We start from the raw sequence: 18,682 nt of genomic DNA, 5'->3' as shown, positions 1-18,682 counted from the left end.
ATCGGTACTTTCACACGGTTAATGTAATATTTAGTCTATTTTCAAATTTTAATAATAAAAAAACATTAGACTAATTTCTAGTCATTTGATTACTTAAACCAGTTTAGAAACGTGCATACACCGCGTCCCTTGCAGCACAAGCTGGCACACGTCACCTAGTTCCTTTTCTTGACGTTATTTTCCATGTACCAAGTTTGTAAATTTCCACGTATCATCATCTTATATATATATTATCCGGCACTCAACAACACGACCATCAACATCCTATATATTAATTTTAATATTATCCACCAAACCCATTTCATCTTACCTCCTATTCTTCCACAAATCACCCCAAAATGGCAGAAAACAACCACCGAAAATGGTACTTATTAAACAAGCTAAAAACCATGGTTAAAAAGGTCACATTCCTCATGAACTCAAACATAAACAAATGGCGGCTTGTCTCGGCCTTCACGGGTGGTGGGGGCCTCCGTCGCAGGCGCTTGAGCTTCCGAGAACAATTTGGGCTGACCATAATCGTGTCGTCCTCCTCGGATGATGAGGAAGAGAATAACAATATCGAGTTTGGTCCGGTCTCTTCGGTTAAGGAGTTGAACAGGTCGAGAAGCTTTCATGTGCAAAGGACAATGAGTTTTCGTGACGAAGAAGATATCGATAAGAGAGCGGAGATGTTTATTGAGAATTTTTATCGACAGTTACGGTATCAGAGACAGGTTTCGTTAGAATTAAGGTATACGAGAAACCCTAGTTTTGAGTCATCTGAAAGTTCTAAATCTTTTTCGCCGTGAATTTGTTCGTTATTATTACGATTACGAAGAAGATGATCACATGAAGAAGACAAGCAATTTTTTTGTCTCGGAGACCGATTATTTTAATAGCTAGTGTTAATTAATTTGATATATTATGAAAATAATTTGACGTTAGAACACATGGGAAAAGTCAACGGTCTTGATCATTTTGATCTCTTTTGTATACATATTTGGTGACTCATTGCACAGATTTCTTTTTGTCAATTTCCTTGATTATATTAATGAGGTCAGAGGTTAGGGATGTCAAAAAAAAAATTGTCTCGAAAAATAGTTTGAAAAGAGCTCGAATCTGAACAAGTCGGCTTTGCTTGATTCGTTACTAAATGAAAAAAAAAGGAAAAAAAATAAAGATTATAAAAAAAGATCAAAAATAAAACATATATAAATGATGTTAAAACTTATATTTTTGTTGTTTATATATCAATATTTGTACAAATAAATAAATAAAGATAAAGAAAAATTAACGAGCTGAGTTCGAGCTTGATTTTTCAACTCAATAAAGTTAACGAACCGAGCCCGAGCCAATTTTTTTAAGTTCGAGCTTGTTCTTACTCGGTTCAATTACAACAGTAGAGGTGTTTAAGCGTTTTAGTTTATGTTTAGGGGATATATGTTGATTCAAGAAGTGGTTTCCACTTGGTTAAATTGTTGCAAATTTATTTGCTATGTATGAGGAGTAGAGTGAGTTTTTTTTTCTTTTTTTCAAATACTTGTACCAGTATCCGTTCATTATTCGTACCGGTACTCGTATTCGTTTATTTGGTACATATACTCACATTTACTGATTATGAGTTTAGTTTTTATCCTATTGAGTTTAATTTTATGAATAAGCCTAAATTATAGATAAGATCGTAAGAAAGGTATAGCCATCTTATTATCGGTTATAGATAGCGTACGTGAGGAAGAATACCCTTTTGATCTAAATATTCCCTTATCCTTATAGAAGTCTTCCCAATTGACCATTTGACCATGGGGGCTCCACTTTTCGTTGACGAATTTATTGTATGCAAAGTCTTGCTTTAAATTGGGTTAAAGCAAAAATTGGTTCTTGATTAGTAGAATTTACATATATACATTTATTTTACAAAAGATTATTTACATAGTCACATATAATTTTTTTTTTGCTTTTTATGTTTTAAAAGAACTCAGCCTCATGGGAGACTGAGCCTTCGACAATCACCCTCCTCACATGCCATGGGGTTAGGAAATATCACTTGTAACTAGGGTTGTTCACGAACCGAACCGAATGCGGGCATGCTCATACTTGGTTTGGTTTGAAAGCGAACTGAACCGAGCGGATTGAATTTAAAGAAACAAGCGATATCTTTATGCTTGAACTTAGTTTGGTTTTGAAACCGAGCGGCTTGGTTCGGTTTGGTTTTGCTTGATTTCGTACAAAGTTTCCAATTTTAAATTTCTAAAACTTCAAAATATCATTAATCTAAATTGTCTAAACTTTCACCTTTAAAATGTATAAAACTCATAGTTAACAACAAAACATATATAAAACGAGTGGCTATGGTTTAAATTTGAACTTTGAATTCAACACAAAAGAGAAAAATTTTAAAAACTTTAAAAAATAGTATACTTTTATATATATACATACAGATTATATATAAAACTAGTAAATAAAAAATAATTCGAGCAAAACGAACAGAACCAAACCGAGCGAGGCTTTGCTCGTGCTTGGATTGCTTTTAAACCGAACCGAGCCGAACGGCTCACTTCCAAACCGAGCCGAAATTAAATGAGCATTTTTCGAGCAAAATTCGAGCGAACGACGAACGAGCGGCGAGCAGTTTGGACAACCCATCCCTATGTATTTGGTCAAGGATTGGAAAAAAAAAAAGACACCATTCGCGTTTCACTGGGTTCTTCCATTAGTATATTGACATGACAACAGGAAAATACTCACATCTGATATGCAATCATTATCTTCATCCAAAGTCTAGCTTTCTACAAATAATTTCTATATTTTTTGGTGTCTATTATCCTGTTAAGCGATTGAACTTATAACAGCCACTCATGAATGTTGTCCGTTATTAGATCATTTTATAATTAGCACCATCCGCAACAACAAGTGATCTCCCCACTCACCTTCTGATTCAAGGGGCCGGCTCCATCACAATGTGTAAGCCCGAAAGCAAACTGACTTGGTTCGGACGGATGTGCAGCAACCACACCCTTGATCTACAAAATAACAACATATACATATTATAAACAAGCGCATATCCATTTATACATATACTATGAAAAAGTTCGTCGAGTATTGTTGATCATGGTTATCAAATGCATTAAAAATGCATTAGGCGCACTTGAAACGCATAGCCCTCTCGAGGCCTAGGCCTAAAAAAGCGCACTCAAATAAAAGTAATTCTAAAAAATAATTTGTAATGGAAAATATCACTTTCTTCAAATGCCGTAATATATTTCAAAACAATAATCCTCAACTTTAACAGAAGTAGTTAAAAATACACACAAATGGGCAACTATCAGTTGATTTAAGAAAAGGTGCTTAACACTATAAGTTTGTATATATTATTACAATTTCACAAAGAAGAAAACAAAAATCATCCAAAAGATTAAAATGAATACGAAAATGAGAAAATCAGTTTATGTTATCTGAAAATTTTATCAAACAAACAATCATACTTATTAGATCAGAGCAAAGGAAACAATGAGAACGGGAAAATCCATCATAATTAAACAATTGAGAATTAAAAAAAATCCTACAAAATCTGACATCATCAAAACTTAACATGTATAATTGTTCTATTTAAAATCATTATTTTTAAGAACACTTTTTATTTCCACCACATAACTTTAACAAGTTGGGCCGACTCTAAGGGAGGGCCGGGTGTACCGGCGGAGCCACATTCAAATCACCGGGTTCGGTCGAACCCGGTCCATTTTCGGTTTTATATATAACTTATAGGTACAGTTTATCGAACGAACCCATTCATTTTCGGCGAACGAACCCAGTGTCACGAAATCTCTGGAAGCATTTCATTGTTCGCCGGTGAAAAAACAAAAACTTGAATTTTAGGAAAGACAACGATGTTGTTTTCTTCAACTTTGAGTACATGCAATTTAATTTTAGGGCATCCATGGAGAAGAAGATGGTATGATAAAGGTCTTGTCAATTTCTTTGCGCTCACAAAAATATATGTCTAAACAAATGTTGTCTTAGTTATAATAATATATGTAGCACCGTATTTTGTTTAATGGTCGCCATCATTGATCTATAATTATTTTTATTATTTTAATGGCTAAATATTATTAAAAAAAACTACAATGCCTAGAATGAAGCTAGAAACAAGGGAACGTACAACACCATAACTTTAATTTTTTTAAATGTGCAATTACACAAACTCGACCAATCAAGTTCCTCTCGTCGTCTCCTATTTTTATTCATAAGAATATACTCCTTTAAGTTTGATTTCCTCCATCATAATTTAAAAAAATATATTTGAACTAATCGTACGTGTAGCGGTTATATGAACAATGATTGCATTTTTTATATTAAAAATAAGTTCTTTATGATAGTCGCGGTCGAGATTTTATGATTCGTTTTCAATACATGAAAACTCATATGGAACAATTATAACATGTAAACATTTTTAATTAATTTGACTTTGTATTTTATTTTAATGTTTACGATATACTTGGTTGTGATATTGCATTTTATTTATTTGGCCGAATGATGGGCCTGGCCCATCTGGGCCCGAAAACTTTGATGATGGAAAAATTCGAGCACCGAAAAATTCCGAACCCATATGAAAAAATTCCTGGCTCCGCCACTTGCCAGGTGGTCAACGGACCCCGGCTTGACACCCTGATAAGCCCGGTTTTTAAAAAAAATCAAAACTATATATATATATATATATATATATATATATATATAAATCAGTATGTATATATAATGTTTAAACCTTATTACACAACCACTATCTTGGTTTAGTGACAAAGAGTATGACTTTCAACTAAAAAGTTACTTGATTTATAAAAAAAAAATTTGTTCAAACCCTATAAGACCCCATTTAAGACATTTTATCCTTGATTTATAAAAAAAAAAATTTACACAAAAATTTTAAGGTCCAAAAAATTAAGGCTCATTTAAAAATAAATTTGTTCAAACCCTATAAGATACCCCTTTTTATTAAGGCTTAAAATTTTTTTCACCTTCGGCCCAAAAAAATTATACCGTTCTCGAAGCCGGGCCTGTTAACAAGCATGTTCATAATTCAAGTTCATGACTTTTACGAGCTAGTTACGACAAAGCATCTTCATCATTCATCTTCGTCATAGTTAACAAAATTTACAACATAATCGTAAACAACATTTAAAAAATCAACAAGTATGCATGCTTTACTGATACTAACCACTCTTCTGGTTAGAAGAGTCACTTTTACTAGAAACCCAACCCGAGAAAACCCGCACCCGAACAAACCCGACCCGAAAAACCCAAACCCGAACTAACCCGACCCTAAACTGAGAAAAGACAAACCCGAACACCAAACCAGAAAACAAATTCTTACCATAATTTGATACATGATCGGAACAAAATCAAATTCATAATAAACATATTAAAACATATAAAAATATAACACAAACATATACATATACTAAACTATACGACTGTGATGTAATAATAATAATAATAATATAGGTCGTGTAACACAGAAGCGTCATCCAGAGCCAGAAACAGAAGGTACATAGTTAGCTAATCCATGCACCAATGAGATGGTACTTGTGGCGTACACGCATTGTTCCATCCACCAGAGATCAAAAATCAGAAGAAGGATCGATCCATACACCCCTAAGTGACCCTAATACTACACAAGTACTAGTTAGAGACGCCGTGAACTTTAATTACGCATTGTCACGACAAGTGCCATGTCGTTGACCCCCCCAACAACAAGTCAGTAATGCTCGGGTAACAAAGTACTGAAGCTAAAGTCATGTAACTAAACATATTCAAACATGAACATGCAACAATGAATACAAAATATATAACCTATTGCATGCTATAAAATTAATATAAACATATCATACGGATATACTGAACTCGATCTGTAACTGAAAGATAACAAAAATACGCACTACGAAGTGACGGACATCGAATATAAAATGGAATAGAACCAATACTATGAGTGAAGAAAAACCAGAAACCGTACTACAAAGTAACGAAATGAGTGAAAGAAACTAGAAACCGTACATTAATTGATGAGCGAGAAAAGACGAGTTGTCTTAAGTTGTAGTAACACCTACATTTTATTTATCTCACTTTAGAATGTTAGCAAACTTTAGTTTTTAGGTTCTCTTGTTTGTTGACTCGTTCATTTTGATATTCTAACGACCGAACTTTGTGGATTCTTATATTAAAGTTTCTCATGTTTTAAAAAAAAACAATGAACTAGTAGAACACTTTAATAATTCTGACAGTAGGGGATTTAGTCTTCATGTACTAATATAAGAATGAATTATCTGCCAATTAGACACATTACAACTCATTTGATAAATAGTCAGTAGGTTTAAAACGTTTTAATTTAACTATTATGTTTTATAAAATAATTTGAGTGTTCACCAATTTACCATATTAAATGTTACATGTAACTAAAGGTCCAAAACAGCATATATTCTTATTTACCGTGTTAAACTTCTATATGGGATTAGAACTTTATTTAGTTAACTAGCTCCAATTGTATCACAGTTTAGTTTGGGATTTTAAAATGATGTCAAAAACAAACTGAAAACTTCTATACACTAGATCGAGCCAGCACCATCCGCAGCAGCAAGTGACATCCCCCACTCCCCTTCTGATTCAGCGGGCTCCATCACACACACACCACCGTCCGTAAGCCCAAAAGCAAACTGATTTGGTTCGGACGGATGTGCAGCAACCACAAGTGGATACACCCTTGATCTGCAAAATAACAACATATACATATTATACACAAGCGCATATCCAGTTATACATACTATAAACAAGTTCGTCGAGTATGCTTGATCATAGTTATCCAATGCATTAGACGCACTTAAGACGCATAGCCCTCTCGAGGGCCTAGGCGCTAGGCGCAAAAAAAGGTTGGGCCCAAAAAAAACGCACTTAAATAAAAAATATTCTAAAAAATAATTACTTTTTTCAAATTCTGAAATATATTTCAAAACAATAATCCTCAACTTTAACAGAAGTAGTTAAAAAAACACACAAATTGGCAGCTATCAGTTGATTCAAGAGGTGCTTATGTATAGTATTTCAATTTCACAAAGAAATTAACCAAAATCATCCAAAAGTTTAAAATGAATGTGAAAATGAGAAAATCAGTTTATGTTCTCAAAACTTTTATCAAACAAACAGTCATACTTCAATCAGAGCAATGGAAATATCGAAAACGCGAAAATCTATCATATAATTAAACAACTGAGAATTAAGAAAAAACCTTCAAAATCTGACATCACAAAAACTTAACATATCCTAATTGTTCTATTCAAAATCATTATTTCTTACGAACAGCTCTTATTTCCACTAGATAACTTTAACAAGCAAGTTCATGATTCAAGTTCATAACTTTAACAAGCTGGTTAAAACAAAGCATCTTAATCATTCATCTTCATCATAGTTAACAGAAGTAACAGCATAATCGTAAACAACATGTAAAAAATCAATAAGTATGCATGTTTTACTGTTACTAACCACTTTTCTGGTTAGAGCTGTCACTTTTACCCGAAACCCAACCCGAGAAAACCCGCAGACGAACACGAACCCGAGGAAAGACAAACCCGAACCCGAACCGAAGTAATTTGGGTTAGTTCGTGGGTCTAACTTTTGGGTTTTGGGTCAACCCGAATAAATCTAAGTTACTTTTCTATCAACTGACTTTTTGTTTCTTAGATACTCGAAACCCGATTAACCCAACCCGAAAAAACTGTGAGAGATTTGGGTTGGGTTTCGGGTCTAGATTTAAAACTTTGAAACCCGAATAACCCGACCCGAAAAACCCGAAGAACACCCCTACTTCTGGTAGCCTCTGTAAACCATGTTAAAGATTAGAGTTAATTTAGTTAATCTTGAATTTTAGGTAAGTTATTTGAGAGTTAAATCAAAGAAAATAAAGAAATAGAAAAAAAATAGGGAATTGCTGATTTTTCTTCTAAAATAGCACTTAAGTCATGGCAGTAGATGGACTACCGACTTGCCCTAAACAATCTCCTAGGCGCCAAAGCGCCAGCTTGATAAGTCCTTTTTATGCAGGGGCAATTTCGTAAATAACGTAAAAAACATATCAAATAGGGAAAGATAAATACTCACTTTGGATTTGAGGACAGATACGAAGTTGCACTGATCCGACAGCACAATCTGAGTGTTGATGATGTCAGAACCCTAATGCTTCCATCCACAAGAGATACATATAATGTTTGGCTATCGCATGAGTAGGCAGCATGTGTAATTGCACCACTTTCTTTTCGCGGGCACCACTAAACATGTACAGTATAGCTAAATAATTAATGAACTAAAAAAATGGCTGCTAGATCATTTAAGATAAAGGAAACAGACCTGCTTCAAGCATTTAAATGAAGGAAATTCAAAGATGGCTAGCTGAGTTTCATGAACCACCAACAAGTGTTTTTGATCTTGGTGAAACTGCAAGTGAGTATCAGCAAATGGAGCAGCATCGTCTCCCCCGGGAGTTTTCAATTGTTCGCATGTTTTTTTTTATCCATCTATCTGTGCTCCACACACACAACTGCAAATACAGCAAACATAAAGAAGTAACCTTTTTAATTTGTAAAAAGACAACGGACTGGAGATATTACCTGAAAATCAACGCCAGAAGATACTAAAATATCACAGGCATTAGAGAACGCTAGGCCCGTTACTCTTTTATGATGGCCTTTAAGCTTCTTTATGAGCTGGTCAAATGAACAGTTACTCCATTTTATCAACATTCTAAAAGATATATAATAAAAATAAAAAAAACTAAAACCACCTCCATTGTCTGGAGATTGTATATTAGGATATAAGAATCATCCATGCCTATAACAATAATATTGTTATCTCGTGGATCAAAGAGTATAACGGTTGCTGCGGGTGGAGGTGGCATAAGTGTAAGAAAATTCTGCATATAAAGTATATTAATAGACAGATGCAATAAAAACTTAAAAAATATGGAAGGTATAAATATTATTACCTTAGATAACCAAATCTTAAAAATAGAAATCTTTCCACCTGAAGCAGACGCAACATATGAGTCATTTTTCGACAGTGCAAAGCATGCAATGGAATCTTTGGGGTTTGTATCACTGATTTCATTCGTCATCAATACAGTTGGTTTCAGCATCCGGGGTACCTCACTGGCAGTTGCCTGAAACAACCAAATATGCTTCTTAATCACCAAACAATTACAATAATAATGGGATTAACAAGCTAAAAGAAAAAGATACCTTCCCAGTAGAATTATTTACGGTTTCCTGCCATTTCCATAGTTTATGGATGCCATTGGCTGCAAGAGCTAAAACTGCAACTCCTGAATTCGTATACGTCAATCTTCGGACCTGAATGCAGACAACATTTTGTGAGGGGTAAAATGTTTGAAAAAATCAGGTCTACTCCAAAAAAAATAAAACTTACCATCTGTGCTGAAGATGTATTATCTGGAAGCCTTAAACAACGACACTGTGATGCTTCTGATATTTCTTTCACTTTCCAGTTTCTAGAATCGCCTGTAGCACCATCTCCAGTTTTGTCACCAAATTCTGATTCTGAATATTCTATAATCACACCCAGTGATTATTTAATTAATATAACGCGCACCAAGTAGAAAACGAGTAATTTATTAACCACCGTTATCAACAAGTAAAAACGATTATATTTTAACAAACATATATGATGATAGATCATTACCAGCAAACCACTCTCAGCATCAAACTGATTCTGTTGTTTCCCTGTTACTGCATCCCATACCTGTATAAAACTTTATATTATACAAGATAGATTTCATATTTTTTACAACCTTCAAATGAAGCACACGTAATGAGATACAAACCTTTATCAACCCATCATCTCCAAGCGTTACAATGCTGAGTGTTTTATTAAGGTAAGAGAAAGCAAGATCATTAACACTGCCACTGTGGGCCTCAATCTGTATTAAACCAAATCAGTAAATTTAAAGAAATTAAACAAACTATATCCATAATTATGTAATTTTATGATGAAGTGAAGTACCTCCAAGTGATTTCCTATATCATCACCACCATGATACGAGTATATCTGCACAATGCTCTTTTGAGTATGCGACACCTATACGAAAGTTCATGATATTCGAATATCAATAGAAGTCAACTGATGTTTCTATTCATTCTCTATGAAAGATTGCAATATTTATAAGGTGACCAAAAAAGGCTCCGTCAGGGCTCCAAGTTACATGATTAACTGATGCATTACTGTCATTGGTCCAAGCTGTCTGAAGGGGCATTGAACAAGCATCAAGATTCCAAACCTTGAAATTATTCTGAGCGATGCAGCGGGATTTTGAACATGCTAATCACATACAAATATAAGTGTTTAAGGTTCGGTTAAAACCTTGAAATCGTTTAAATCGGTCATTGGTTTGACTTCTTTATTCTTTTTCTTTTTTACTTTCGGTTTGTTGATCGGTTTCAAAATTTTCAAAACGTAGTGAACGGTTGGTTCGCGGTTTATATCGGCAACCGGCCATATGAAACCAGAAAAGACTGTAAATTAACCTAATTGCAATATGATTCCTTTTGTAATCTTTGTTATTATTTCACGTTCTAGATCTTCCATTAATATTTACCATTTATGTGGCTAAAATTATCATTTTTTATTCATGATCATCTCAAGTATCATATTATATAATGTTGGTTTTTAGTTAAAATTGATGGTACAGTTAAATTATTAATTATTTTAAAATAAATTTATTATTAAAGTTTAAACCGTGAAACTAAACTGGAATTAGGCCGTTAGTAGCGATTCGGTTTCAACTTTCAATGGTTGAGTTTGGTTTTGGACGACAAAAAATCAGTATTAACGGTTGGACTCACAAGTGTAACTTAAAAACCATCAAAACCGACACTGAACACCCCTACGTAACATATTAATTTATTTAAAATGAAAAAAAATTACAGCAATATCATATCCAAATTAAAGAGGATAAAATGCTCGTTTTTATGGTGCAATTTGTTTATAAAAATATTAACGTATGAAAAGGCTATAGTCGTTTAAATATCATGGGTGGGAAGTTAGTTTACAAGTTAAATTAAAAACATAATATGGTTAAAGATGAAGGACCAAACTTGTAAGTTGAATGGATTGTGTTTAAAAGACATGTTTACCCTTACTAACACATGTAACTCATGCTTTAAGTGTTGTAAATTACTTAAAAATGGGTGTCTTAATTTGCCCTTGTTTGGTGTATTATATATAGTATAGATATATGAACTAACCAAGAAGGATTTGCTGTGTGGGGTGAGAATCAATAGTCGTGACATCTGAACCCTGATTAACCTGTACCAATATTCTAAGACAGTAAGTATTTAAAAATGGAAAACGATTTAAAGTACACAGAATGTAGTAAACCCCGACAACTAAACTTTAAATAGCCAAATGTGAAGTTATGCAAAGAGTAGTAAATTTCCCAGATACCCTTGTTCTCTTGGGTAGATGCTCAGAGTCATCCACAGCTGGACTGTTAGGAGAAGGAATCCTGGGCCGCTTTGATACACCCGATAGTGAATTGGTAACAGGAGATTTAAAGTCTGGCAAGCAGCTCAAACTGCATTCCAAAAAACGATTTAGGTAAAAACAACTCCTAAAAGGGTAAGAGTAAGACTGATCAACAAAAGTATTCACAACTACATACCAATGATCAAAGAGTGTGAGCCTACTTCCGGCCGCATAACTTGGAGAAGTAAGCTTATCATGGAAAACGGGATTCTTTTCAATCAACTTTACAAGTTTACCCATCAATGTAACTCTAGCGGACCTGGAATCTTTATATGCAGAAAACTGTTCGATGTCTCTGAAAAGTGTTTAGTTTTTTTTTTCATTAGCATTAAATAAATCTTAAATGTATCTAATAAAATTCGGTATTTCTTTACGAACGTAAACGGTGAATGTGTTTGTTACCTGAAACTATCTGAAGTCAACAGCAGAGTTATTTGTTTATACTGTTCTTCATTAAAAGCCGCACAAATATTGAAGTCATGCAGTGGAATGCCAAGAGGTTTAGCACTGTCGTTCCTGCAAAAAACAAAGGCGCGTTAATTATTAGAATTAAAAAGTGTTAGAAATAATGTTGTGGAAATTAAATGCATATATGCACATGCTTACCTATCTAATGCTTCCAAGTATTTCTGTTTTATGATCTCGAAGAAGATCTGCGTGGAAAGCTGGTTATCTTGGACCTTGGTATATCCAGATACATAGTTTTCTGCCTCATCCCAACGGCCACTCGTCACCATTTCCTTAAAATATTGCATGTTGAAAAAGAGTCCTGACTCTTGCTCCAACCTTGACAATTGATTAAGAAAGAGAGCGATTGATTGAGCATATATAATAACCAACCACAATCACATACATGCATTCAAGCATTTGAGAAGCAATATATGTATGCATATACCTGTGAAGAGTCTCCTTAAAATTTGTTTCAGCAAGAAAGCGGAGCATTGAAAACGTCAACTCCGTGCCGCTAAAAGGTGGGGCAGAAGACATGACTTGACACTTTTTCTCGAAAACAAAACTGCAGCAGAAAATGTGTACATGAGCAATTTACAACTTCAAAACAAACAGTATATATATATATATAACAAATCAATCATGTATAAATACAGAGCAATTGAACAAATACAATCAGTAGATAGATGCATCCAGTTTTAGGTTAAAATCGGAAACAGAACGAAGAGCAATTTGCAACTACAACACTCTAAAGCAAACGAGATCGAGGAGCGTAAAATTTCAACATGATTAATTAAGCCCTAAAGACCTACACATACATACATACATACATACATACACACACACACACACACACACACATACATACATACGGTTCGGAAATGTATACACACAACGAAGAGCAATTGACAGTTACAACACTCTAAATCAATCAATCAAACGAGAGGAGTGTACAATTTGAACATGATTAATTAAGCCCTAAAACTCCAAAAACCTACATGTACGTACATAACGCAAAACACATACATGTATATGCATCCAATTTTAGGTTAAAAAGAGATGAACTAGCTCTTCAAAATCAATCAAACGAGAAGAGTCAATCTCAGTACAATTTCAATTCCTAAATCCTACAAGCAAAACACATAATATGCATCGAATTTTAGGTTAAAATCAGTCCGTTACCTTCGAATTTGATGACGTAGGGTTTCACTCTCACTCTGTTAGGTTACCTCTAAACGTACAGCAGTCCCAGGGTTTGTTTCACAAGTGTAACAGACAACAGACAAGTATATAGAGAGAGAGAAAGAAAGTGGTGACTTCTTCTGTCTGTTTTCCTTTTCGATAGGCAGCAAACTTCTCATTAAAACCAACTAACCAAACAAAAATAAATACTTTTTTTTTCTTTGAGTAAACCGTTTCATTCATGCGGTTCGGTCACTTTTGTAATTTACATTCAAAAAGATTTGTTTGCTTTTTTTATTTTTGTGAATTGACTCGGTTTTCAAGGCCAAAGAGGTGGTCAAGTTGCAGAGGCCGACAAGTTTCGGCCTGCGCTTGTATTGAATAACGTATCAAGTTGGGGATTGTTTTGACTAGGTGTTTGTTGATGGTTTGGTTGGGGTTTTGTTGAAGGAGAGAAATGAGGAAGTATATGGAGATGAAACCAGATAGGGGCCTGCGGCGGTAAATGAAGCAGCTCAGTGAAGATCGTGGTTGGGGTTGAATAAGTTTTAGAAGTTGGCTGACCATATAAATTATAATTGTTTTTTTTATTAGTTTAATCTTGGGATGCATAATTTGATAAATGAGTGTATTTTAGTCATTTTGTAGTAACTTAATGAAAACCAACTAAGGGGTGTTAGTGAATTGGACGGATTATAGCAAGTCTTAGAAACCTTGATGACCAAAATGCCTAAAAAATCTTTTGTACATAAATGACAAAAGTGACCAAACCACAAAGACGAAAATGACAATTTACTCTTGTTTTTTATTTTTATTTTTAACCGCGGCGATTTATTATCAATAAAAACATAAACCGTTACAAGCTAGAGCAAGAACAAAGCATCAAATTATACCATTCTTACATCAAATGAACTTAAAAATCACGCCAATCCAACCACCACTTCATTCTTAAAGCCTTTGACCGACTATTGATCCATATACACCCCAATAATGTTGCGTTATTTTTGCCCCCCTAACCTAGGACAGATAATAACTTGCAAATGCCAACACCACACACATGGTTTGGGCAAATTGGATAATCAAAGAATACATGTTGCAATAAAATCTATAAACTTAACATAAGTTTTATAAACTTTGTTTTTATATAAGTTTTTGATGATTATACTTATTATTTATACCCATGGTTCGATCAGTATAGCTGTGGTCCTTAGTTTTTTATCGCAATTTCTTTTGTCTGATACAATGATCAATTACTACGGGGGCATCTGAAGTGATCTAATGTTTAATCACAACCAAAACATAGTTGAATTCATAAATTAGTCACTAGATTCGTTCAATAATCAAAGTAATGACGATATTACAACCAAAGAAATCATAAACATTAAGAAGAGAGAAGATGGGAAATCAGACTAGAATCGAGATGAGAGAAGAACACCAATTTGCTTAAACATTATTTTCATAATCCGATCATTCAATCTCTCCAGCATATATTCCGCCTTCAAAATCTAATCTCTTGTTAGGCCACCTAAACTGGGCTAGCTGGTTGGGCTTGTCTGGGCTCATATCCCGACTCATAACAGCATCCACTTATTTTGTTTATTGCAAACAACATGTGAACAAAATTGACGCAAATCCCCTTTACATTTCAGGCATCTACAATATATTATTTATTTATGTTTCCAATATGGGGGTTTTGACTTTTAGTTATTTCAATTATAAATATAGCCTATACAATATTCCTTTGAATTGTTTATGAAATAACTTTCGATATTATATGCAGTAAGTCTCTCTCAATTTGGTTTTATCTAAATGTTATGTGAAAAGTAAAATCTGTGTGACCGAATGGATATCAACCATGTAGCAGAGAGAAAGGTGCAAGCGTGCAACGGAACATCTCAACCTGAAACTCAGACTAATCACCCATCGTGAATACGAAACACACGAAAAGATGTACTAAACTATAATAATTGCATTGTCAAACACAGTCAAGTGGTCAAAAAAATGTTGCAAGTTCAATTGCATTGTCAAACAAAGTAACAAACACCAATTTCATTATTAAACAAACATTACATTATCAAGTACACTCCAATGACAGCACTGAGTCCAACTTTCCAATTGAAAAATATTGTAAATTTAAGCAAAATAAAAAACAATCACTATTATAATAAAATAAGCTTTATCAAGACACCTGGCTTTCATACACTAGCCTTCCCCTTTTATTTTTACTGCCTATAATTAAGACACCTGGCATCACCACTGTGTAGATCGACAATTTAGGATCAAACCATACTGTAGGTCATTGGTATGCATTTAGATCATAAAATTAATAAATTTACATTTGTTAGCTAACGGTCTACCCTTGTGAAATAACTAAAACATTGCTGTTAATTGAGATCATTTAATATGTAAGGTGGCAAAAGGGCTCACAATTGAAGGAATACGAAAGAGATAGGGATGAATAGTTGGAAAAGGATTTGCTACACAGGTTTGAACAATCAGGTTGTTTGTATTTTTTATTTTGTTTGAATTCATATATCTCTATTCTTTGATGAACACCACTCATTAGTAACTGTAAATTTTAATGTTTGAAAACTTAATATTGCTTACCTATTGACTTTCTTTTTTAATTGTGAAATGGTCTGTATAAAAAGTTATATAGACCAAAAATTACCTACAGTATGGTTTGGTTTTACATCCTTTAGATGTAATGGTTTGAAGAGGTAGGTCCCAGCAGAGCCCAGTTGGACCCGCAAGACTCACCTTGAACAGGGACGTCTGCGCGGTTAGACCCGCAAGACTCACCTCGAAGAGAGACGTCTGCGCAGTTGAACTCGCAAGACTCCTGAGGGACGTCTGCGCAAAGACCAACTGGATCCGCAGGACCAACCATGCTCAGAGACGCGACGTCCTTACGCGCAGTACGCAAGCTGTTCCTGCAGGAAAAGCCTCCCAATGGTGACGTACTCCGCCTGTTCCCGCAGCTACGGATACTAGCCATCAGGGAAGGCTACCCGCACAGCAAGGCTACACGCACAAGGCACTAACTCTCAAATAATTCAGTAATGTCACCTGAAGAGGGAATGAGCAAGCCGGGAATACTCCCGCCCAAAGCCGGGAATTCTCCCGCCCAAATGAGCCAGTCCGTACGCTACTGGAGGACCTTTTGTACTATACCTGCCAAGGTATGGACAAAAGATCTGACCAAAGCTGCGACAGCTCACTGACAACAGTACGACGAGCAGCACACTCTAATACTTAATGTCACTATCAGCCGCTGCCTACTCACCAACCCTTGTCGTGGCACGTGCATAGCCTGCAGTTGGTGGAAAAGGAATAGTACACAGCCGGCCATGTCACTATCAGCCGCTGCCTACCCACCAACCACTAGCATGGCATGTGCGTAGCCCACAGTTGGTTGAAAAGGAATACTATTCAGCCGGCTGTACCTGCTTGGAAACCTACCTTCGGCTATAAATACTTCAACACCTTGGAACGGTATCATTATCTTATATTTTCATATATTATCTGATATCTTCTCTCTAGCTATTTCTCTTAATATACACTTATATTCAAGAGCAATCTAGTCTGATTCTCACGCCGGAGGGTGGTCACAAGGAGGTACCCCCCATTCTCAGTGACGAGCTCACGGTGTCTGTTTTGCAGGTCACCAGAAGAATAACCATCTTGCCGGACCTAACCCTCGTGGGAAACATCTATTTAACCCCCAGATTATCCGTAATCTGCCCGGAGTCGATTAGTGTTTCTTCATGGTTCTTGCTACTTTGATTGTATTCTATTTTTTTTGGTTTGTAGGATGATGAAGATGACTTCGAGGACACGTCCTTTGCTGCAAAAAGTAAGATCAATTTGCATACTCTAATTTGGACCTTTGAATGTTCATATACTTTTTATGTGAATCTTGAGTAGTGTCAAACTTTAGTTTAGAATTTTTTTTTTATATTAAGAATTTAAGATGCTTTTTATGCTAATATTGTGAAATAAATATAATGACCTAAATGAAGGGTTGCGACTGGCGAATGATTCTTCAGTCTTTTACAAGAAAGAATAAATTTTACATTGTAATGTTTTGTTCATTGATGCATGTCATCATTCTTTTGTTTTGTTTTTTTTTTTTTTAATTTATCTTTTCATGTCTAGACGACTTTGGTAAAAGATGCAGTGCTAACTATGACCAGATGGATCATTAACGCATAATCGTATATATTGCTAATGTGACTAGACATGTCTTAAAAGTTTATAATTTTATATCATTGTGTATTTTTCCCATGTTAAATAATAATATTAATAGTGTTACAGTACCTGTGTAGGTTTTGGTAGACAATGATGATTTGATTAAGTGAAGGCCCGAAACCAGTTTACAAGAAAGTGCTCGATCATTATGCTTATTTTCCCATATGAGGGAAAACATTAATTTGCTTTGTTTGATATTTTTCAAGTGCTCTTTACTTTGTTGGATGTTTTGAATTTGCTATGTTATGTGTTTGTCAATTTGGCCGTTTGGATTTGCAAGTGTTTTCAGTCATTATCCTTTTCTTTTCGCTTTATATTGTGTTTGGGTTTGATTATTTAGTAATACTTGTGAAAGTAATTCGGAAATAATTTGATTGCTGTTTCACTATGTAGTAATATCCAAATTACCTTCATAACTTGACTATATCATCTTTCATACCAGTTTAGACTAGCCTGCTTTATATTGTGTTTGGGTTTGATTATTCAGTAATACTTGTGAAAATAATTTGAAAATAATTTGATTGTTGTTTCACTATGTAGTAATATCCAAATTACCTTCATAAATTGACTATATCATCTTTCATACCATTTAGACCAGTCCATTTAAATACCAAGCCTGCTCGAAGCACGTTGATACTCATATGGGGGTTGACACGATAAATTTCTCGAGAGCTATCCACTCATCCTTTATCTGCTTTATATAGTCTATTCGGCCTTTATATAATGATCTTTCCTTTCGATTTGGTTTTGAATCAGTGAATTTGACATGCAAATAGCATTAGATTTGTTGTCATTTTTTTTCCCGCATTGTCTATTTTGAAATGTTGTTTATTTTTGGCACTAATGATGGGTGTATTTGCTTTTTGCAAATTTTAAGTTATTTAATGATTTGTTTTTACTGGTGTATGTAAAAATAATTGATGTTAAGTTTAGCTTTTTTTATCCAACCCCATGTATCGCATGGGTTTATAACCTAGTAATAATAATAAAAGACAACTTTAACATCGCTTATTTATTCATTTTGCACAAATGTCTTGCGATCAATAAGAGCCCACCATTTTTAATTTAATATTCAAATGTATAGTTTTAATATTCAATTAACATCTATCTGTCAAAACATTATTGGAATCGTCTTTGTTAATTGGGGAAGCCATTCATTTACCAAGACAATCAATGAAGATACGATGGTTATTTCATAAAACAAATAGGTAGTGGTATTTGAGACTTGAGAGGTGGTTTT

The 18,682-nt window shown here is 34.5% G+C and overlaps 1 protein-coding gene and 1 pseudogene across 1 annotated transcript; one reads left to right on the top strand and one right to left on the bottom strand.

Moving 5' to 3' along the window:
- The first annotated feature begins 338 nt into the window (after window positions 1-338).
- On the top strand, window positions 339-791 carry LOC143622606 (uncharacterized). Its single transcript, XM_077093703.1, has one exon. The coding sequence runs from the start codon at window positions 339-341 to the stop codon at window positions 789-791; it is 453 nt and encodes a 150-aa protein (XP_076949818.1).
- A 2,079-nt stretch (window positions 792-2,870) lies between these two features.
- On the bottom strand, window positions 2,871-12,546 carry LOC143622605 (topless-related protein 1-like; annotated as a pseudogene).
- Between the last annotated feature and the right edge of the window lie 6,136 nt (window positions 12,547-18,682).

The sequence above is a fragment of the Bidens hawaiensis genome, unplaced genomic scaffold (genome assembly GCF_021521415.1).
Source record: "Bidens hawaiensis isolate Kalapana, Puna unplaced genomic scaffold, B.hawaiensis_p1.1 tig00003237_1, whole genome shotgun sequence".
Lineage (NCBI taxonomy): Eukaryota > Viridiplantae > Streptophyta > Magnoliopsida > Asterales > Asteraceae > Bidens > Bidens hawaiensis.
Note: the sequence above shows the minus strand (reverse complement) of the source record. Positions and strands in the feature narration are given on the sequence as shown.

Coding starts and splice junctions, on each gene's coding strand:
- LOC143622606 (XM_077093703.1), top strand. CDS start 339: ATGGCAGAAAACAACCACCGAAAATGGTACTTATTAAACAAGCTAAAA.